The sequence below is a fragment of the Hoplias malabaricus genome, chromosome 6, assembly GCF_029633855.1.
Source record: "Hoplias malabaricus isolate fHopMal1 chromosome 6, fHopMal1.hap1, whole genome shotgun sequence".
Taxonomy (NCBI): Eukaryota; Metazoa; Chordata; class Actinopteri; order Characiformes; family Erythrinidae; genus Hoplias; species Hoplias malabaricus.
Genome location: NC_089805.1, coordinates 32110163 through 32133143, shown reverse-complemented (window position 1 = coordinate 32133143; position 22981 = coordinate 32110163). Strand labels below are relative to the sequence as shown.

At 37.2% G+C, this 22981-nt stretch overlaps 1 protein-coding gene across 5 annotated transcripts; it reads left to right on the top strand.

The window, feature by feature from the left end:
• Nucleotides 1–116: 116 nt before the first annotated feature.
• Nucleotides 117–20939, top strand: si:ch211-13c6.2 (uncharacterized protein LOC100000125 homolog). 5 transcript variants are annotated; one of them, XM_066673972.1, is made up of 14 exons: nucleotides 117–204; nucleotides 6208–6282; nucleotides 8296–8364; nucleotides 10637–10661; nucleotides 14383–14469; nucleotides 14712–14860; nucleotides 15041–15163; nucleotides 16218–16266; nucleotides 16383–17199; nucleotides 17380–17437; nucleotides 17742–17801; nucleotides 19502–19603; nucleotides 19684–20212; nucleotides 20342–20939. In XM_066673972.1, the coding sequence occupies exons 2-14, from the start codon at nucleotides 6223–6225 to the stop codon at nucleotides 20560–20562; spliced, it is 2349 nt and encodes a 782-aa protein (XP_066530069.1). In that variant the 5' UTR covers nucleotides 117–204; nucleotides 6208–6222; the 3' UTR covers nucleotides 20563–20939. The 5 variants fall into 5 exon arrangements, with proteins under 5 accessions (XP_066530069.1, XP_066530070.1, XP_066530067.1 ...); XM_066673973.1 differs by lacking the exon at nucleotides 117–204 and adding an exon at nucleotides 5511–5528; XM_066673970.1 differs by lacking the exon at nucleotides 117–204 and adding an exon at nucleotides 5846–6022.
• Nucleotides 20940–22981: the final 2042 nt, after the last annotated feature.

Genomic DNA, 22981 nt, shown 5'->3' with positions numbered 1-22981 from the left:
GGTGTGTGAAATATGTCCGCCCTGCGCTTCCAGGAGGATGAGATACACACGGATAAGCTCTGCTAAGCTAGGGACCATGAGCAGTCCTCCATCTTGGAAAATACAAATTAATAGAACCGGCCGGCGGCCCTTCCTTCCGACTGTGGACTAATCGAAGAGGAAAAGTCCTGGAAGACAGCAGGGGGCGTGAACACATCTCCAAAAGTCAGTCAGTCAGTCAGTTTTTGTCTCTCTCTCTCTCTCTCTCTCTCTCTCTGTAACATTTTTTAACAGGAAAAAAGCATGTAATGGAAGGGTTTTGTAACTGGTGATGGTGGTGTGTCACTGCTGATCTTTTTTTACATTCAAATCACCATGGTTTCTAAACCTCACTCCCTTAACTCACGATTTATCTTCTGAGACATTCAGCGGAAACACGATAGTGTTGTTAAAACCAAAATAAAATTATATATCCAATGTTAATACAGTGCACATAATTAATACCATACATATTGGTATATATTATTGTTTCTTTGTTTTTGATTGTTTATTTGTGTGTGGGTGTGTAAGAAGGTAGACGGTTCCGCCGGTTTACGCTGAAGTTATAAGAAGTGTTGTCTTGCATCGCCAATTTGTGGGCGGAGCGTCTGTGGCCTTCAGTGTTTCAGCATGTGCTGCTACACGACTGGTCTGGTGCTCTTTGAATCTAGGGCAGTCAATCAGAGACAAATGCGTCATTTAATTATATATATATATATATATATATATATATATATATATATATATATATATATATATATATATATATATATATATTAGCTCTGAGTCCTTTTAATAAAAATAATAATAAAGAAAATAATAATAATAATAATAAAGTAAACTTAACATCAAATATGGAAACTGAAAAAGTGACCTTTTGGCACATAAATCGCACAAATCTCATAAGTGGACATCCAGAATATGAGAATAATATAAGAAGAATCTAGGATATGGGCTTTTTAAACGAACACTAAGATTTTGTGTTCCTTTTTTCCTGGGCTCCCTCTATAGTTGCAGTTCTGAAATTCAGTGAACACATAAACACACACTAGCGAGGAATTCTTCATCACACTAGGGTCAGTGAACATATCACAGACGGAGCAGGGGGCTGCCAACAACCTTGGTACTTGAGGAGCAGTTTGAGGGTTAGATGCTTTGCTCAAGAACACTTCAGCCGTGAATTAATTTTCTCTTGCCGGTCCTGGGAACTGAACCAGTGACCCTCCGACTTCACTTCTCACTTCTCTAAAGTCAAGGCCATGGCTGCCCCCATGAGTGGTTTCCTACCCTCCACAAATTGCATAGTGCAGTTTCTCCAGTGCTGAGCCCAGAGTAGCAACAACAGAGGTTCCATTCATATTACAGGCCAGTAGAGCAACTGTAATTTTAAGGTAAAAATACAAATAAAAAAAAAACACTATCTAGTGTCGCCCTGTGAAGGACTGGCACCCCATCCAGGACATGTTCCTGCCTTGCGTCCAGTGATTCCAGGTAGGTTCCAGTGCCACCTCCCTGAACTAGATAAGAGGTTACAGACAATGCATGAATGGATGAATACTACCTAGTGTTCTTTTAATTAATTTTTGTAAAACTGTTTAAAATTTATTATTATTATTTGGTTACAGTCTGTACAACAATGCAGACTGTATATATTGGTTATGATCACTGCTATGTGAGGGATGCCAGAATGTTTGTTTTCTTTTCATTTATTCATCTTCATTTTCAGTTCACAAAACCTTTTGCTAAAAAAATAGTTTTGTTTTCTCTGCCATGCCATGACCACAGACTCACCTCAAATATGATATATAGGATTATATAATTCTTAAACATGAGAAGACACAACTAAATAGTGTATATGAATTTTAAAAAAGAGAAAGAATATATATATATATATATATGATATAATACACACAGGCCCATTACTCTGAAAATACCCCTTAATTTAATTTAAACAAATTTATATATTACATGGGTGGCATGGTGGCACAGCAGGTAGTGTCACAGTCACACCGCTCCAGGGACATGGAGGTTGAGTTGAAGTCCCGCTCTGGGTGACTGTCTGTGAGAAGTTGGTGTGTTCTCCCCGTGTCTGCGTGGGTGCTTATCAATTTCAACATCAGTGTCCTATGTTTTAATTTCAATTTTCTGTAACTGTAAATTCCTTTAAGAGTGTTTTTTTTTTTTGTCAGAATTAGACTGACATCTGGTGGTTAACTGCGTTACCTATTTACCCATATTCCTTGTGAAGTCCAGAAGAGAATTTGGCCTGGTGTTCATCTTTCAAATATTCATTCAGTTTCTTTTATACTAGACTAATTCCATTGGAATAAACCTTGCATCTACATGTTGATTATTTAAGTAAAATGATGTAAGCACAATCTGCAGCTATTAAAACATTTATAACTGTTTCTGTAGCTGTTAATTGTTTTATTATTATTATAAAATTTGTTAAAAATATTATTGAAAAATGGCTGTGGAAGTCAAGAGGAAGGCTGGAGAGGAAGAAAACTCTCAGATCTGGCCATATGCTGGAATGTTGAGCAAATGGGAAAAAAATAAAACTTATATAAAAGTAACGCACCTGCACAAATGTTTAGCTGACACTGTGATGGTGTAAAGATGAACTGCATGGAAGTTTCATTAAAGCAGACATTACCTATGAAAATGTAGCACCTGTGATTTGCAAAGAATATCTAGACAGACCAGAGGGAGTGTCACTTTTTTTTTTTTTTTTTTTAAGTTGTATTATTATTATTATTAATTTTATTTATTTTTTTAGTTTCTTTACAGAGTTGTCGCTTTTCATCAAGGGACATTTAGTGTTTCTAATTAATGTGTCATTCACCACGTTTTAATTTTTACTGCAACCAACACATGCACATAGACACACACCCATGTAGTGCCTGCTCCACAACATATAAAATAACCATTTACCATAACAAATCTGTGTTAAACACACGGTGAGAAATTCAGCCGATGTAGATGTAGATTGATATAGATATAGATTGACAGTTCACAAGCCATTCTGCATAAACACACTTCTGCATATACAATTTCACACAAATAATCCACAGCAAGGGCTTGCAAACAAACAGCGGGCAACGGACATTTGTGATTCTTAGATCAAAAAAATCACGCTGCTTTTTAACAACAGCTTGACTAAAAATTCAAAAGATTATATGAATGAGCATCGCATAAAGATTTGCATCAACTACCAAATGTATTAATCATTATAGGCAATGGGGGGGGTGATCATCATTAAACATCATAATAAAACAATGCACTTGTTTGTGAAGACATCAGTGATTTATTCACTTTCCAGTGGGGTACTCTACAAAGAAGAATTTCTTTCAAGCATGTCCAACATGACAAGAGCTTAGGGCAGTTCATGACTCCTGAGTGTCAATGGTAATATGCCCCTCTTCTTTCTTTTAGTAGCCTGTGAGACTCTGGAGACATCATTTACAAGTGCTAATCCTTTTCACATGTTGGAAAATGTTTGAAATACTTTGCAGAATTGTAGCAAATTTTTCTCATTCCTTTTAATTTGTGAATTTGGGTTTAATGTATTTGAAGTTGTGAAATGTATGGAAGCAAATCTGTCTCATCAGACTTTGAAATATGACCACCTTTGAATTTGTAGAACTGATTTTTTTTGCACTGAAATTATGCACCTGAATATAATTGCTCTTGAATTGAACTTGTGAATTTTCAAGAACACGTTTTCACTGTTATTATTCAAGGTTAATAAATTCAGATTAAACAATTCAAGCTCAAAAATTCCAAACAATATATTTCGAAGTTGCTCAAATTCGGTAGATGAAATTCAGACACCAAATTACGAGGTACAAAAAATTCAGATACACATCCGGGGCACCAAGGATGAGCAATCGATTCATTTGGATTTTCTCTTTCACCTTAAATGCTGCAGTAGTTGCATACGAACACAACTTCCATACCGTGGAAAAACTACACGTTTAGCTTCCTTCCACGGACATTATCTCTTTATTTTCAAAGTGTCTCAAAAATCTGAAAGACTCACTAAAGATACAATATATTGATATTCTGAAGATGAAGAAATTTTACTGTGGAAATTTTTTTGTAATGGCCCTGTGAACAGAGCATGTGATATGACAGAAACTGGAAACATTAACTGTGGAGATACAGTCATGTGAAAATTACAACACCCCATGAAAGCCTTTGTCTTTTTGAACATATTTAAACATATGTACATTTGACTTTCATTTGAACAGCACTGAGAAATGGAGCTTATACAAATAAAACTGAAGAAATTACTTATAAACATAGGTTGTACAATGTAATTGGCTTTGGCAGAGAGGATTTGGCAAATTTTTCATGGGTGCAACCCACACACTCATCTCTACTGCTCCAGCCACAGATGCATGTTCCTTACAAATGTGGCACCATTGAAAAGCGAAATTAATAGGCTTTTTGACGGTATAAAATGTATTGCCAAGAAGCATTGTTACAACAAATAAATAATCTACAAACCCAAATTTCTATATAAATATTTATAATAATATTAGAAATAACCAGACATTGTTAATATACACGACGACATTCACAACTTTATGAATTAAACTCTGCACTTTGGGATATTATATTTGTACTACACCTTCTGTAATATCAATTTCAGATACTTGATAATCTGACAATGAAAATATAAAAATGCCATAAGACGTTTACTCCAAAGTTCATATTCTGTCATATCATAACATGATATGTTCACAGGGCCATTACAAATTTCCACAGTAAAATTTCTTCATCTTCAGGAAATCAATAGTCTGTTATACTGTATCTTTAGATATATTTTATTTTAAAATATATATATAAAATATATTATTTTAGATATTTATTTTAAAATAAAGAGATAATATCCGCGGAATGAAGCTAAACATGTAGTTTTTCCACTGTATGGAAGTTGTGTTCGTATTTCGCCATCTAGCGGCGACAGAATGCAACTACTGCAGCATTTAAGGTGAAAGAGAAAATCCAAATGAATCGATTGCTCATCCTTGGTGCCCCGGATGTGTATCTGAATTTTTTTGTACCTCGTATTTTGGTGTATGAATTTCGTCTACCGAATTTGGGCAACTTCAAAATATATTGTTTGAAATTTTTTGAATTGTTTAATCTGAATTTATTAACTTTGAATAATAACAGTGAAAACGTGTTCTTGAAAATTCATGAGTTCTATTCAAAGTGTCGCAGTCACACAGCTCCAGGGGCCTGGAGGTTGTCGGTTCAATTCCCGCTCCGGGTGACTGTCTGTGAGGAGTTGACGTATTCTCCCCGTGTCCACGTGGGTTTCCTCCGGGTGCTCCGGTTTCCTCCCACAGTCCAAAAACACACGTTGCAGGTGGATTGGCGACTCAAAAGTGTCCGTAGGTGTGAGTGTGTGAGTAAATGTGTGAGTGTGTGTGTGTTGCCCTGTGAGGAACTGGCGCCCCCTTCAGGGTGTGTTCCCGCCTTGCGCCCAATGATTCCAGGTAGGCTCTGGACCCACCGCGACCCTGAATTGGATAAGCGCTTACAGATAATGAATGAATGTTTTTTCTCATGTTCATTATAAAGTGAATATTCTAATTTTTCCTGAAGTACATGGATGTTTAGAAGTTGAAAAAAATAATACTACTACAATATAACAACTCAAATGGGAGTGAAAACTGCCAAAATGTCTTCTGACTTCAGACTATCTCAAATGTTTAACCAGAGATATGTCTTACAAATGTTTTACATTTATTATTTCGGATGGCCTCTGTTTATACAAGCTGTGTGTTAAACACCTGGTGGCGGTATCTGCTCTAAGGCTCATCGTTGGCTACATTACATTCACAGAAGGAGGAAAGCGACGGGGCTTTTGTAAAAGGCAACAGCAAGACTATCAAGACAAGATATACTTTGGGATTTATTTAGAAGTGCAATATAAATTTAGGGTCAATCACTGGTTAGTGTAGTTTGTGTTATTTCTCTTGGAATTAACGTGAGTTGGCTGTTATTTATTTTTAAACTGTATTAACGTTAGAAATGTTAGCTATGGCTGTTTGCGCTAGGCTAAACATAGCGCAGTGTATTATATAAACATTTGTATTGTTATTTTCTGTCACGAGCTAACGTTAATAGTTTGATTTTGTCGTGTTTATGTCTCTTCTGTCTTATTGCTGGTAGTTTGTGAGTGAGACAATGGCTGACCTACTGACGGTTTACGACGACGACCAGGCGAGCAAATTCATCGACTGCACGGTAATCTCCACTGTGTGAAATATACAGTGCTACCTACATACAACGTCGGTTATTAGAGCATTTTAGGGCAGGTTTAGTCTAGTCTCTTGTGCTTATAACCAATATCTTAGAATTTTCAGAGAAGATACTGAGGCGGGCAGCAAGTTTTTATTGCTCTGGCACTTTAAAGCCACTGTCCGTTCGTATTTAAAGCCACAGAGTGACGCCACACCCCACACGGGTCACATGTTATGCCCCAGATTATCATTGTTAGTTTGTCCCAATTTGGTGTTTTCAGCTATGCTACCAGAGACTAACATATTATTCAATAACTTGCACACACCAACATTATGGGAACACATCCACATTTAGTAATTGGACTGTGCTGTTTGTATGACTGATTTAATGATAAATAAATAGATAAAAGTGCTAATAGACTGTGTAATACTACTACATTTACACTCTTGCCATGCCATCTTGGATTCTGAACTGTTGTTGAGGCTATCCGACTTGTGGGTGCATTCCAATTTAAATTTTCTACTTGGAACTCCCAGGTTCAATGGAATGCAACATAAGTATATAACATGTTTATTAATTCTAGATATATGCCATGGAATTAACATTATATGTGTATACGTTAATGCAATGCAATAGTATTTCAAAGTCACTCTGCTAGACTCTGCTTGGTTCTACTCGGCTCTGTTCGCTTGGTCACTGGTTGATTTTCCATTATAAAACCAGCTTTATTGTGGCCAGCTACAATAAACCCTTCAGCAGTGGGAAGTGGAAATTTTCTAGAGGCTCAAATGCTGATAAGCCACTGCTGGTAAAGAGCTGCAGCATGTTTTTAAGTAAAGGTAAATATTTGAGTGCTGTTCAGATGCATGAGTTTTATCTAGGGATGCACCAATACCACTTTTTCCCTACTGAAATTTCATGTTCAAGAATGTGCTGATACTGAATACTGATGCCAACTTTATCTATCTTAACTACTAGATAGGTGCCTATAAATCCTGATATTTATATTGTTATACATGCAGATTTTATTTTGTTAATTCACTTGAATGAACAACATTTAGTTCTTTAACTGCACTTTACAAAATTAAACATTTCAGAACCACGGAAAAATTAATATTTCCACAATGCAGTAACACGTACAATTAGGAAGACATAATCTTGCCTGACTGAACAGCTTTTTACACTGTCATGAGGACAATGTAGCAAATATATTGCTAAATCTGCGTGGTTTTGTGGTAGACCTGACACCATGTCGGCCCATTGTAGCACTACTCAGCTGCAGAAAAAAGAAAAGCCTGGGTAATTTTCACTGTGCGGCTTAGGGCTGGAAGATACGGTCAAAATTTATATCCATGATATATTGCTTAATTTCGGTCGATACAATATAATTCTAATATTGATATGAACAATAAAAAATCCACAGAAAAACTGAAAACAACATGAAATATATGAAAAACATAAAATGGTTTTTAAACAAAATTTTTAATTGTAGACAGTGAACTGACCACGCTGACCATCAGTCAGTGACAGATGCTGTAAATAATATATACTGAAATATTGAAAATGCATATAAAATCTACAATATTGTTATTGAAATAGTTTATAATGTTATATTTATTGATATAGAACTTTTAGGACACATTCATAACATATACACTTCCTGGTTAGAAGAAAATTATGCAAATGAGGGGACAGTGGCTTTACTGCATTTATTAATGTACTACATGGTGGTCATTCACCAAAAGCCAACTTCTATAACTGGAGGAGTGTGACCATAGGTAAAAGAAAGCAACCTAAGAGCAGATACAGACAAAAGACATAACAAGTGGAACATAAATGCTCCCAAAATCCCCAAATAACCTAAGAGAGGGCAGGGGTGAGTTATGGAAGCTTTCCTGCCCTTCTCAATAGGGTTAGGGTTACATAATTTAGAATTAAAATAATAATAATAACTGCATTCTGTTTTGTAAAAATGTGTTGAGAAATATTCCCTCTCTCATTTTTTTTCCTCTTTAGATTTGTAGCAAAAGATTAATAGGCGAAACTCAGTATAAAATCCACCTGACCACGTCACAGCATGTGAAGGTAAGTACTGAATTGAATCCATACATTTCCAGAGTTATTAATATATCAGAATAAGTTGTATACTTTAAATGTGAATGTTTAAATCCATGATTTGTTACAGGTGTTAATAAAAGTACACTTTCTCTGTGGAATTTCAAAACTTTACATTTCCACGCAAGTTTCCACAGCTAAATCATGATTTAAGCACGATCTTGCTGTACACTTGAATTTTTCAGGTGTATATAGGCCCAATATTTCACATCATCTGGGGAAAAATCTCCAAATCTTTGAATGCTGCGGTCATTTACAATGTCTTTAAGATACTGAAGTATACTTTTCCGATTCTAAGCCTATAGACCTGCCTCTTCAGCAGTTATCAAGTGCCCTGCAGTGTTCCTAGACTGATGGCTTCACTCATACCTTGAACATATGTTTGAACAGGAAGAAGTTCATTTCGGTTGCAGTGCTGGTGCCTTCTTATCTGGAAGATTTACAGTCTCCTTTTTTATATTATCAAGGCAATGTACTTTAGTTCCTCACTGCATTGACCTTGTAGCCTGGGGAGGTGCTTCACACTAAAGTCAAGTTTATCATACCTACCTATTAAATGTGGAGAGGAGTTGCTTGTTTGCATTTGTGTACAGTGCATATTTCAGGCCAACTTCAGTCGTGTCCAAAACTTTTCAGAGGCTCTCTCAACATCCATGAATCATATTTACTACATTCATCTCATCTTATCCGCTTGATCCATTTCAGGGTTGTGGTAACAACAGGGGGAGCAAAGGAGCCTAAATGCCTGTGGCCCCTGCAAGTTTCTCTAGCTCCATTCAGGAAATACCCAGGTGTTCCCAGACCAGTCGGGAGATATAATCTCTCCAACGGGTCCTATTCTGTGGCCTCCTCCTATCTGGCTGTGCCTTGAATACCTCCAGCAGGGCATAGGGAAGCCTAACAACCTGCTGGAGACCACTCTTTTAACCTCTTGAATACATGATCTTACTCTGAGCTGTTGAACTGATTTCCAGAATATCTTTATGCCTCCTGGAAATCATGTTCTATGGCCTCAGTGAAATACTCGCACTATGGATTTAGTTCCTTTCACTGCCAATACCTCAATCTTTTTCGCCTACCAGTATCCATGTACTAAATCTGGAGTTCCATGAGCTTTCCAGGATAGAAAGTACTCCATCTTTCTCTTTACAGCCTCTCTCACCTGTGCTGTCCATCATTGGGTTCTTGGGCTTCTGCAATAATGGGTACCAGTAAGGATTTGGCCACAGTTATATGCTTCCACTTCTACAACAGAGGTTTTGAGCAAGATCCATTGGGCTACATGTCCCCTACCTGCACTGAGAATCCTTCTGAACAGATTTCAGTGCCAGTTTTTTCCAGCAAACTGTCACTGTACATTTGAACCCACCAGGTCTCTCTGGCAAGTTTTCTCGCCATCTAATACAGCGCACTACCTAATGGTGATCACTTAAAAGCTCAGCCACTCTCAAAGGACATGACCACAAAATACATAATTGAGTTACTCTGGCATAAAAGTACACTTTTGTTGTGGACAAACTATAACTAGAAAAGAGTCAGATAACAGCCCGCTGCTTGGGTTTAGCTCATGCAGGCTGTTGCTTCTAATAACACCTCTCCAGGTTTCCCAGTCATTGACAAAATCAGTCAGTGCGTGGAATCCTCTCCAGAACCCTACTCTACTATCTCCAAGAAGCGGAATACTCTGAACTGCTGTTAGGCATGCCTATGCACACACAGCAAACAAAAGATTTCCTTTCTGGGAGCTGAAGCCACATTGAGGTGACCCTCTCGTTTACAGGAAAAACTCCAACTGTACAGTCTACACACTTGATTTTTTTATTATTTGTTTTGGCCTTGCTCCACTCACTGAATTTCTTTTTTCACTACACAGTCGTGTTTAGACAGCCTGTGTACATCTTAAACAAGGAAGCTTGCATCTGGTTTGTAATAATAGATATATTTGAGCTAATTCAATCAGCATTATCTTTTACACTTGATTCCTACGCTTTTCTTTTCAAGATTAGAGGCAAAGTTGATACTTTTCTTGATTCAAATACTTTAAAAGAAATAAAGTTGGTTCTGTCTCCAGCATGCCAAAAAGGAAAACAGAAAAACACAAACATCCATCTCTCTCTTATTTTTATTTATTTATTTTTAAGGAGGTCTCAGACGTGATGTGATTTAATACCCATTTACTCACCTGTACCTGTTTTTTTTCTGCACTTTTTATACCTGTTTTTCTGCAATTAACTCTACAAAGAAGGAAGAGGCACAAGCCGCTTTGGGTAAGTTGTTAGAAGTACTATTTTAAGACATATTTAATCGTTTGCACCTGCAGTCACCTCATGACTACTGGTTGTATTTGAAATGGCCAAAGACAAAGTTTTCTGCTTATTTATAGACACTGTTGTTACTGATTATGTATGTAATCAGTAATTTATGTCGTCAGACCATTGTCTACCTTTTTTTTCTGGTTATCATAGTCCTGGCATTATTTAAGGTTTCTGTATAGTGACTTGAGAAACATAAAAAAATTGACCACTTATATATTTTGTTATATGCTGTTGCTAATGAACTATTTAAAATATTGTGGGCAGTTCATGTCAGTTGAAGTGAGGACCATCTGGTTTGTTTGGAGCATATTAGGAGCAAACATCTACTTAAACTGTAAAATTGTCATTTAAATAATTGTTTTTATTATAGTATTTATATATTCATACATACACACATTGGAGTATATAGTATGTTGTCATGTACAACATGTAAGTATTTCATAAGCATTTGCCTTTGGATTTATGGCAAAAAAAACCCGTCATAAAACCTGTCATGGGAAGTATTTTGATCTGTTTTGAAATTTTTTTATGTAGTCCTGGTAACGCTTATCTTTTCTAGCATCCCAGATTCTGGGAAATAAAGTGTACAACGGGGCTAGCATGTTTTTACTCTAGGAAACCTTTTCACTTCACAAGCATCAGAAGGAGAGCAAAGCTACTTTTCAAGCCAGATGCCCCTAAATGGATAATATTCCTCTATATCAAGAATGGATTTTTCTACAATGGAGTCATACTTCACACCCACTTAGAGCATGACAATTTGTGCTCTTTTGGACTTTTGGTCCCTTTTGGTACTCTTTACCTCTGGAATATTATGTGGCTTTCTAATTGTGTTTATTCTCATTTGCCAGTAAGGTGTGTCTGCCCAGATGGATGGGTAGTGGTGACCTTTTGCTTGTTCTTCAGGGTCCTCACCATCCAACTGAGCCAGTGAGATGTGACACACTGCGTTTTCTCTGTCTATTCCATTGGGAAAAAAAAATACACCTTACTGTGTGCCACTCTGTGGTGATGGATGCCACAACATTTTACACTAATATATATATTGGGCCCAAATCATCATACTTCTAACAAATTTAAATTAAAGAATATAAATTCAGTCAACATGCACGTTCCTTTATAAAGCTCAAACGCTCCGATTCTGTTTCTAAAACAAGTTAATTCAGAGTTGGAATATGAGTGTTGGAACTCACTTTGCTGTACTTGGTACAAATTGGCCTTTTGTAAATTATTGACTTGTCTGCTTTTACTCAAAGTTTCAGATTTTTCAGATCACATTTCTTTCAGGAATGTGATTGCTCCAGCCAAGAAGTTGTTCCGTTTTGCCTTTCTATTAAAACAAACTGGAATCTCATTCTAAATAGCTTTACCTTACTGAAGTTCAAGGATATGCCATCAAGACAAAGTTGATGTTGCTCTTGCAGTGGACGAATTATCTGAGGAGATTGTAAGATTGTCCAACATTAATCTTCCACTGTCAAAATTAACTTAAAACTCCGGGATGGTGTTGAGGAGCTGTGATTGTCTGACAATCATCTTCTTTTGTCGTCTTCTGTGAAAAGTTGTACTTTGCTGCATCTGAGTGTCTGCATATACACGGGTTGGACAATGAAACTGAAACACCTGGTTTTAGACCACAATAATTTATTAGAATGGGGTAGGGCCTCCTTTTGCAGCCAATACAGCATCAGTTCGTCTTGGGAATGACATATACAAGTCCTGCACAGTGGTCAGAGGGATTTTACGCCATTCTTCTTGCAGGATAGTGGCCAGGTCACTACATGATGCTGGTGGAGGAAAACGTTTCCTGACTGTGGCTCAATAATATTTAGATCTGGTGACTGTGCAGGCCATGGGAGATGTTCAACTTCACTTTCATGTTCATCAAACCAATCTTTCACCAGTCTTGCTGTGTGTATTTTTGCATTGTCATCCTGATACACGGCACCGCCTTCAGGACACAAAGTTTGAACTACTGGATGCACATGGTCATCCAGAATGGTTCGGTAGTCCTTGGCAGTGATGCGCCCATCTAGCACAAGTATTGGGCCAAGGGAATGCCATGATATGGCAGCCCAAATCACTGATCCACCCCCATGCTTCACTCTGGGCATGTACCAGTCTGGGTGGTACGCTTCTTTGGGGCTTCTCCACACCGTAGCTCTCCTGGATGTGGGGAAAACAGTAAAGGTGGACTCATCAGAGAACGATACGTTTCACATTGTCCACAGCCCAAGATTTGCGCTCCTTGCACCATTGAAACTGACGTTTGGCATTGGCATGAGTGACCAAAGGTTTGGCTATAGCAGCCCGGCCGGGTACATTGACCCTGTGGAGCTCCCGATGGACAGTTCTGGTGGAAACAGGACAGTTGAGGTGCACATTTAATTCTGCCATGATTTGAGCAGCCGTGGTTTTATGTTTTTTGGATACAATCTGCACCCGAACATCCCTTTCAGACAGCTTCCTCTTGCGTCCACAGTTAATCCTGTTGGATGTGTTTCGTCTTTCTTGGTGGTATGCTGACATTACCCTGGATACATCACAAAGACTTGCTCTCTTGGTCACAGATGCGCCAGCAAGACGTGCACCAACAATTTGTCTTTCTTTGAACTCTGGTATGTCACCCATAATGTTGTGTGCATTGCAATATTTTGAGCAAAACTGCTCTTACCCTGCTAATTGAACCTTCACACTTCCTTCACACCCAATTAATGAAGATTGGCCACCAGGCTGGTCAAATTTAGCCATGAAACTTCCCACACTAAAATGACAGGTGTTTCAGTTTCATTGTCCAACCCCTGTATATACACGTACATAAAACCACAAATGTGAGCTTTGGGACAGACCAACAAACTAGCTCAGGCTGAGCACGTGCACAGTTCCATTTGTCTTCTTTTGCACTGATGTGATGGGCTGAACAGGAAAGTCAACAATGACCTGGCATCTTTAGTTCACTGTTATGTTGACCAAAATTATGTTCCATATTGTGGCCAAAGCCTATCAGTCCTCTTCCATGACTGCATGTAGGTGACCATCAACATGCAGATAAAGAGGGCAGGAGACCTCAAAGGCTTTAAATTTTATTGCATATATTTTTGATGGATCACATGTCATGCAGGCTCTAAATGTGTGAAACGGTCAATCATACGAATATGGTATGGTTTGTGGGTTTTTTATGTTATTATTATTATTATTTTCTTATATGCATATTCTTATAACATAAAAATCAGATTACAGGCACAGCTCAAGTTATTTAAAAAAAAAACAAAAAAAAACTAGGCTGGGATGGCACTGCTGAGTCCATGTCATTGACATAAAAGGCACTTGAGCATCCCTGCAAATGGCAAGTGAGGACTCCAAGACATGGCTTATGTCTAGATCCTGCTGAACAACTCTCTTCCGGTCTGGCAGTGAATTGATATGGATTGTGGAATATGACTGTATTGTCATACAGCTCTTTGTAGCCATATCAGTTTTGTTGTTCTTGGTCAAAGTGCAGTGAGTTTTTCCCTTCTTTTCAAAAATGAGAATGGGATATACCATGTTCAAATGTTGTTCATTCTTTTTGGCCAATTCTGTGTTGTTCATTTTGATAAAGATGTGTAGAAATTTTCCTACAAAAAGGAAGCTGTTGTGTATATATTTGCTTGACTGTTTTCAAATTTAATAGGCCTCATGCCTTGGCCACGCCCACTGCCGGAATGGACCAATATTAAACAATACTTGAAGTACCTCAACCTTGATGAGCCCATAATTGGTAAGGCAACACTTAACTTATTTATGAAGTGTATTGTTTTTTTATTATTAATTAATTAGTGTGTGTGTGTATATATATATATATATGTATGTGTGTGTGTGTGTGATATATATATATATATATATATATATATACATACATACATTGGGTGTGAAATTAGCTTAATTCCTTAGGCAGATTCCATAGCATCACTGGTTTATGGGTTTCTTTGTGGTTTTTTTTTTTTTTTTTTTTTTTTTTAGGACTGAGTGCTTTGGTGCAACAAGAAGATGTTGTCACAGAAGATGACAAAGTCCAATTGAGGTACAGGTGTAAAATATGTTCAGTAGAGATGGAGATGTGTACAATGGTATCTCATGTTGTGAGCCGCAAGCATCGTCAGAAGTACTTGGTGAGACTTAAATATTTTCTCTCTCTGCAGTACTTTGGTAGTAGGTGACTGACTATTGTGTTCAGATATTTTTAAAACATATCCTGGTTTTGGCATACAGCTGTGCATTTATTTTGTAGCTTTTAATTTTATATTAATATACTGTGAAAGTAACATGCCTTGTTACATAACTGTGCACAGCAACTAAAGAGGCCAGATTTGGTGACTTGGCAACAAAATGAAAGTGCCCAGAAACAACCAGGTCTCGTTGCAAGGGCTAAGGCTGCACTTGTGGAAAAGCAAGAGGGATGGGGAACTCCAGTGGTATGTGGTTTTTTTTTTTTTTTTTTTTTTTTTCCCCTCTCCCTGCTAATAGCTTAACATGTTAATTAATTAAGGAGTTTGTCAGGGCACATTTATTTATATTTTATATAACTAAGTGTTGTCATTTATAGGTGATCACGTTTTTTCCTTGACAAAATATATTTTGCAGAGTTAGTAATATATAATTTTTTGTTTATTTGGGCAGTAAATGCTTAATTTGCTCTAAACTTACATACACTAGAAAAACTAAAGTGGATTATATGCAGAGACAATGTGTGATGTTTATTTCTTGGTTTTATTTTTGCCAAATGTCTGTGTGGCAGTATAATATTGTTTGTAGATGTGATCCAGTACCTGTTTTTCTACTTAGTAACTGGTGGAATTAAATGAAGTGTGCTGCCAGATGAAATGGGATTTTATATTACAGTGTTTAAAAAAAACACCTTTTTTATTATACTCAGTCAAATATTGGAAGAAACTGTTTAAAGTCAACTGTCAGAGGAAGACAGAGTCCTGCAGCTGCTGTGGCTGAATTCAGCGACAGAATCATTTCACTGTTGTTTGAGGGGTCAGATCATAGTGATATATGATACACATGTAAATTATGTGTTCTGAGTCATCCTGCTGAGCTTGTGAACAGTGAAAACAGATTAGAAATCTAGCCAACACATCTCAATTTGCCCTAACCACAGCCCCAGAAAACACACAAATGGAGCATTTTCCTATTTTTATTTCCTCTTATTTCCCACTGTGCAAGTATAGCTTTATTTGAGTCACTGTACTCTTCTTTAGCTCAACACACTCATGGACATCATCAGGGATTGCACATAACCAGCTATTGTTTTGGTTTAGAAACTAGTTTATATAGGAGAAAGCACAGTGCTGGTCCCAAATTAGGTCCTCAAATGAAAACCGGAAATGTGTGATCTGTATGTACATTTTGGATGTGATTTTATACTTTCCTTTTGACCAAGTGAAATTGATACATAGTATGATCAGTGTCTCCGAGTGCATCAGCCATCTGAGAGCATTTGTGTTCTGATCTTGATTTAAGGTTCTTCACCAGCCAAACAAGAGGAAAAGGCTGCAAAATAATAATCAAGGTATGGAGTGTATACTAAGCCATTTTTCTGATCTGTGCCCCTTTTTAAAATGTACTTGACTTATTAAATCATCTTAAAATTGCACTGTTTTTAATTTAAATTTCATCTTACCACAGGCTATGGAGCAAAAGACTCTTATACTCATGAAACTGAAAGGTCCTACTCTGGATGGGACAGGAGAGGACAATCTGCCCAGGCTGAAGATAGTTACAGACAATCATATTTGGAGCCTGATTCTCTTTTAAGGCCATCGCATTATCCTGAGGATGACTTATATGACAGATCCTCTAGAGAAAAAGATACTAATCGCAGATCCTATCCAGAAGATAACAGATATCAAATGACATATTATGAAGATGGCAGGCAAAGATCTTTTCAAGAAGACAACTCCACCAAAACACCTTATATGAAAGGAGATATTAGTGCAGAGTCTTTTGCAGGTCATGGAAGACACCATAGTGGCAAAATTTCAGGAAGGTCGCATCATGATGAGCATCAGGATGCATTCTACCAAGATATCAATTCCAGAAGAGGGTGGACCTCCAATGAAGATGTACAAGATGATTTTTATCAGGGTAGTGTTCCAAAAAACAAATTTAATGAATCGGGGAGAAGTGGTTCTGGTCAGCAAATGAACTATCAGACGGATATGCAGATTCAAGATCAGCTGTACACATCGCATGAAAGAAGAGGACATGGCAGGGATGAGATCCAACGACCAGGCAAAAGCTTTCATTATACAGAAGAAGGAAGGGAACATTTTCATGATGTAGAAAGATCATCAAGGTCTGGGTCCTTTGAGGTGCAAGGTTATTCCCAAAGGAATAAGGATGATTTTGGAGACTATACACAGGAACTTGTGCCTACTAAAAGGAAACGAAAGAGTAGGTTTTCTGATGCTACACCAATAGAGCAAGCACTTACACAAAAGAGGTAAGGTTCACAAGACCGGTTTACATTTTTTGATACCATTTTAAATATACTGTATTTATTTGCAAACCTGACTTTCATGAAGAATTGAGACTTCAAGCTTAATTTTCAAGTTTTTCACTTTTGATTTAAATGGCATTGTTTAAAGTAATGCTTGTATATTAATTCCCTTTTTTTATCCAGACTAGCTGAAACCATGATTCCTAAAAAGAACCCAAGAAGAATTCCCCCAGATTTTCAGGTGAGTCCATGAGAAACTTTAATTACATTGAAGATGCATGAATGTACAGGTAATGAGAAGTTTCAATTAAACTAATATATATGGAATTTTTGCACTTGAAGCCTCATTCTTAACACTAATACACGTACAAATACACACTTTAATAAACTAAAATTGTTGTTCTTGATGAATCTTCATCACATTTTCACTGTGAAGTATCATGCTGCTCATGTTTAATTTATATTTCTCTGCTTATACATGTTATGTATTTAAGGATCGCAGAGCTTCTTTCAGTTTCCAGACTAAAGAGTATTTTGTTTAACAGAGCTCTGAAAACCGATTGGATTCAGAAAACACAAATAGAAAAGATGTTTTGGATATGCTGGTAAGTTTTATGTGTGTGTGTGTGTATGCAAACATTTTTAGGAGGGACTTGTATTGAATGGTATGATAGAAATATCCATGATTTTGAATATGTACTGTCTGGATCTTTTAGGAATTCATAGGCACTTTAGAAACTTTGTTTACCACATAGCAATGTTGTAGCAAATCTGTAGGACACCCTTTTATTTCAGGAATCACTGACCTGCTGAATACCTCAGCAAGTAATGGGTGAGTGGTGGTTATCTTTTAAGTGATGTTACACACTTGTAACAAACAACAAAAGTTTTAAAATTTCTGTGTTAATAACTCTTGAACAAGTGATACTGCAAATCTGATTGCTGCAATGATTTCTGAGACAATTCTGGTCTTTGATATGCTACATGACCACCTTCCCATTGGAAGAACTTGCCCTTGATCCAATATTGTGGCTTTCAAGATGGCGGACATGTTCCTATCATAGCTTAAAAGATAGAACTATTTGGACTGTGCATGTGCAGACCTTCATGCATGTAGCTTATTACAGCAAAAAGAGTAGCTTCCTCAAGAATGAATAACTTTAAACATACATAAACATAAGTTAGCATTTCCTCGCTGTCCTTTGCTGGTACCCCAGTTGTTTAAAACTATAAAGTGTGTTTTATACAACTGGCGATATCCAGTTAACGTATACTTCTGTTTAAACAAAACATGATGGATAACAATGTGGGGGACACAAGCCTTTCAACAATGTGGGCTGTGTTTCTTGAAGGAGAAATTAGTAAAATATCTGAGCTATAAGCAAAGTGTACACAATCGTGATGTTCTGTGCATATGTAGTCCAAATTGGGTAGCAGCATAAATCTGGTAGCGACAAGGCCCCTCACCCATTACTTGCTGGGTTATTCAGATATGACATTTTCCATTTAGTTTCTAAAATAACAGGGTGTCCTGTGACTTTTGACACAGTGTGTGTGTATATATTCATTCATTCCTAATTCCCTTTTAGTTCCCTCTGTAGATTGTCCATTGCATTCGGATTTGGCCTTTGGCTGGACTATCCCTAAAGGCTAATTTTGTTTTCTGTTAACTATTTCTTTGATGTCTTTTGCTGTAGGTTTTCAATCATTGTCTTGTTGGAAATTCTTTTCCTGCCTAACAAAGTATAGACGGCCTATGATTTACATCCACAATCTTAATACAGTCCTCTCTTCCCGTGATGTTTACTTTCACAAACTTGTCTGGCCCATTGGCTAAAAAAAGTTCCACAAAATTCTTACCACCTTGCTTCAAAATGGGGATGGTGTTCTAGGGGGTTCTGGGTGAATTGCTGATCATGTCCAGAGGGGTCAAATGAGAGACATAACATGAATGAATATTTTTAGTTTCGTCATTATTAAATAATTGTTTTTTCACTGTATAGAGCAATTATGAAGGTTTAGTTGTACAGTTTTAGTTGTTGGTCATGATATTAGCTTGTGTGCATGATGTCATCATTGTCAAGCTTGCAATTTGGGATTTTTAGTAAAGATGGAAAAATAGAGATAATTCAAATTCCTTGTTACTGTGTTTTAACATCTTTTGTCACATTTCAGCCAAGAGAACCCTGCTGGTGAAAAGAATCACTATAAATTAACATTTGTTATGAGGATGAAAAATTTGTTGTGTTAATAGTATCATTTTAACATTTTTAGGTTTTTTTCCTAATATTTTGTTTGATTGTAGGATGAAGTTAAAATTCAAAACATGGACGAAGCTAACTTTCTGAAGGATAAGTTAACTACACTTCTGAAAGAGTTTGAAGCAAAACAAACTCAGCATGTTAAGGTAGGAACTAAATCTGTGTCCTCTATCAAAACACAATCCCACATTTTGTGTATTCTAAACACCTTTCTTTACTACTTTAGCAAAACACACATGTCATCCGAGACTACAGTCACAAGAGTGCTCAGTGGATGAATCAGCGCATGGATATGCTGGAGGACAGACATGTAGGTTTTCAGGAGGCCACACCATATGATGGGGACGGTAGAGATTTTCAACTGTTTCAGGAGAGTTCCAGAGATTCTAAAGATGGCAAATATTTTAAAGAGAGCAGGCACATTGACAACAGGAGGGAATCTGAAAAAGACTATCACTCTGCTAAGTATGAAAAGCACCCCAGAAACTTTCAAGAATCAAGACATTATGATGATGATTGTAGAGGTATAAAACGGGGAAGATGGACTGAGGACAAGCCCAGAGATTTTCAACGTAGAGGACATTTTGAGGACCCTAGAAACATTCAGAACATTAGACAACCCAGGGATCAATGTACTGAAAGCAGCCTTGAACATAAACATAAATTTGAATGGGACGCCAAAAGAAGAGGGTCAGTTGAGAGATCTGACGGTATCAAGGATTATTATCCAGAAGATATGAGAAGAGCTTGCCAAGGTAGGTGTTTTCCTTTGCTTTATTGTTCACATAAGAAATAAATATGTGTTTATATATGTCATTGCAAGTGAAGTTAAAAACAGATTGGATCACTGTATTGTTTTCCTGTTTATTCTTTTTGTTTTCTAGAGAGACCTTGGGAATCGACTTACCTAAAAGAGGAAGAAAATGTGTTTGGTGAGAACCGACTACAAAGGCCACGTTATCAGCATGACCATGAGACTGGTGTGGATCTTTATGACCCGTTTCATCCATCATCATCTCCACCTCAGGAAGTGGCACCTCCCTCCAGTCTCGAAAAGCTTGCTTCCACTCTGCTGGAGCTTGTGGCACGTAAATCAAGTTCTTGAAATTATTCCTAAGTAATGTAGTCAGTAATGTGATTTAACAGTTTAATGTTTAATTGTTGTTCAGTTAGAGAATAAGAACATTTTGAGTGTATTGATCTTATTTGCTGAGGTAGTAGTGGTTCCTGTTATTGTGCATGTAGAAATTTTCTGTATTGAGTTCGGCTTGAGGCAGTCTTCCTAATTTTTTAATTTTGTTGAATAGTTATTCAGAGTGTCAGCAAATACAAAATTACAAAACAACTTTGCAGATGTTTTGCTTTATTAATATTACAAGTCTTGTATTAACTTCTCTGTCTCTTTATGACACTCTGTATAGAGTTTGTGTAATTGAGATGTCCTTACACCTTGTGACTAATTTGTAAATAAATATCCCCTTTTCACACTTAAAGCATTTGTCATTTGTGACTACCTAAGTAGATTATGGTTCAGTATGTGCAGAAAATGCTGGCCAATCAGAACTGTTCTATGCTTTAATTTTGACTTCCCTCCTGCATTATGTGAATTTATAAAAAACTGAAATATACAAATAAAATCCCAAAATATAAACATTACTTGAAACTGGAAACCATAGGTGGGGATACACAATATGTATCACTTCTCCTTGCCTTTCATTACATATGTTAATTGCCTTTATTAGAAATTATGGTTCTGTCTGTAAATGTGTATTTTAATATGTTCATAGCTGAATTCTCATTTCAAGTATTTGTTCTATGTATTTGTTGTAAAGTGCAGAAAGACCCAGGATGGTTAATGTACTTCATGTTTTATAGGACATATTGTTTTTTTTTATTTTATGCAAAGCACCTCATGGACATGAGTTTTAACACAAACATATGGTTAAGAACTTAAATTCAAGAACACTATTTCTCATATACTCACGTTTTGTAGCTTCTCTCCTAGAGGGGGTTGTTTAGAACTTATGCCAAATACATGTGGGTGTTTTGTTTTACCCAATCCGCTTGGTAAGTGTCATGCCATGCGTGACGTTTCGCCATTTCCGGGTCCAATCGTGCCTAAGGTCTATACACTCATAAGACGTTTGTTTACTGCTGAAATAAAGCTGAATGTCTCAATCAATTCTATGATCTCTTTTCAGGAGTTCAGTAAAAGGTATAAACTTAAACAGAAGCAAACGTGTGTCTTTGGCCGCACGCTTTGAACAATCATAACTCGTTCTGATGTGTGTGAGAGCTGCCGTGCAGACTGACTGGGCTGCTTTTTCTCTGGGAGTACAAGGGCCGCGGAGAGAGAGCTCCCGCAGCTCCATCTCTGGAAGCAGAGGAACCGCAGAGTGGGAGCTGTGTTTTTCATGGTTCTGTCTCTGGGAGCTGAGGAACCTCATAGGGAGAGCTGTCTCTCCCGTTGTGCGGTCTCTGGGAGCAGAGGTGCATCCCACTCACAGTCCTGGAGTTGTGATACCAATGAAAATCTACTGTAAGAGGTACCAGAGGTTTGTACAGAAAGTCAATAGATTTGGTGCTACTGTTTTGTTTGTTTTTAAATAACTCAGCAGAAGGTCTGAAAATTCGCTAAATCTAACAGCAAAATCATACTGAGCAACAGTTTGAACCTGGATTTGTTTCACAAAGTGGATACATCGACTTGACAAGTGGATAGCAGATGTAAAGCCTTATTCACACCGAGAAAACCTTTTTCACAAATTTTCGCATGTAAAAACTGTTGAGATATATTATGCAGTAGAAACTTCACACCGTGTCTGACGCATTTTCCCCCCTCAGTGCTCTGAAATCACGGGAACATGGAAGGGGAAGAATAAGTTGATTTACTGAGTAGGAACAATATCATTTTACTTTAAATACTGCAACTAAACGCCACACTGAATCAGCCCCAGTCTCAAACAACACGAGGATTTCAGCAGTGTTTCCAAAGGTCGCTGGGGGAGTTTGAGGCTCTGGTTCTGCGTGTTGCTCCTCTCATTAAAAGTGATTATAGTTTCTTTAATCTCTGCATTTTAGTTCTCAGTTAGCATGTTGGTTATATTTTAAGCTTTTGTGTTCTGCTACGAACAAGACAAGTTTGTCGCCACTATTCTGCTCATTCATTTGGTCTGTAACCATGATAACTGCGCTCTGATTGGTTGGCCTGATTTTTGACGCATCTGTCAACGCAGAAAATAGAACCGGTTCTAATTCAAAATCTGACGTAGCATCTCATTCCGACAGTTTTGGACTCCGTTAATATGTAGGTATTTTTACGTGCGTAAAAATTGGACTTGTGTGAAAAGGCCTATACAGTCAGGTTAAATAATTAATGTGGTGTACATATAATTAGGGATGCTGGGCTTTTGGACATATGCTGATACAGATGCCAATATACATATTTATATAATACAGAAAGATACCCCAGATTAACATTACTGATAAATGTAACACTTATTTGAATAACATATAACATTTTA